The sequence below is a fragment of the Bison bison genome, unplaced genomic scaffold (assembly GCF_000754665.1).
Source record: "Bison bison bison isolate TAMUID 2011002044 unplaced genomic scaffold, Bison_UMD1.0 scf7180017864499, whole genome shotgun sequence".
Taxonomy (NCBI): domain Eukaryota; kingdom Metazoa; phylum Chordata; class Mammalia; order Artiodactyla; family Bovidae; genus Bison; species Bison bison.
In genome coordinates this window covers 4,247,360-4,248,257 of record NW_011495058.1, presented here as the reverse complement: position 1 = coordinate 4,248,257, position 898 = coordinate 4,247,360, and the positions used below count along the sequence as shown (strand labels likewise).

General features: G+C 60.0%; 1 protein-coding gene across 6 annotated transcripts in view; it reads left to right on the top strand.

Moving 5' to 3' along the window:
- The window catches only part of CCM2 (cerebral cavernous malformation 2), a 53,815-nt gene that overhangs the window by 48,443 nt on the left and 4,474 nt on the right, over window positions 1–898 (top strand). For all 6 annotated transcript variants that reach the window (XM_010829033.1, XM_010829032.1, XM_010829030.1 and 3 more), the window contains one exon: window positions 62–198. In XM_010829033.1, the coding sequence (XP_010827335.1) occupies window positions 62–198 (137 nt within the window). The remainder of the gene's footprint in view (window positions 1–61; window positions 199–898) is intronic.

The following is an 898-nucleotide window of genomic DNA, read 5'->3' as shown; positions in this document are numbered from 1 at the left end:
CCCAGAGCCTGCCGTTGAGCTCCCACATGGGCCCTAACCTGCCATGGTGTTGATTTCCCAGCCCAGGACCCTGGCATCTCCCCCAGCCAGAGTTTGTGTGCAGAAAGTTCCCGAGGCCTCACCACAGGCTCCCTGTCGGAGAGTGGAGTGGGGCCTGTGGAGGCATGCTGCCTGGTGATCCTGGCCGCGGAGAGCAAGGTGAGCAGGGTTGGCACCTGGGACCCAGGGCCTGCCCATCCCCACCCATATCCTGACTCAGCCCCACCAATAGCTTGACCAGGCTCTACCCATTCTAGCCCAAGCCCTGCCCACCACCTGACCCAGGTCCCACTGAGTCCCAGTCTGATATCTCCATGCTGGTTCCTTCTTCTCTTGGTTGGCACCCCCCTTTCCCTCCCCGATGTGGGGGCTATTGTTTTCACACCAAGCTGTGACATTGGGGAAGACTCTGGGGGAGTGGCTTGAGCCCACCATAGAGCTGCCAGCCTCAGGGAGCCCCTTGATTGCCTTCTGTTTAATTTTCACGCCTTTAGTAAGACCAAAACACGGATGGTGGTCTTGGCAGCCTCTGATCAGTATCCCTCCTCCTCATCTCTGCCCACCTTCCACCTGAGTAGTTCTTCCTTCTGGGGCCGCCTCCTTGGCTTGTCCCCACTGGGAGCTCCTCCAGATGTTGTCCCCTGTCTCGGGGGAAGAGCCTTCCCAGATGGGACCCGCGTTGACAGCATACGTGTCAGAATGCTGTCCATGTGAACTGGCTCAGGTGCTGTCTGCTCTCTGCCCTTTTCCTGAGGCTGGCACGAGTGCTGAGATGGCTGTGGGTGGAAGAGCAGTGGAGGAGGAGGGCCAGAGGTGACGCTCCTGCGGGTCCAGAGAGCCTCCTGGGTGTGGCTGGGGT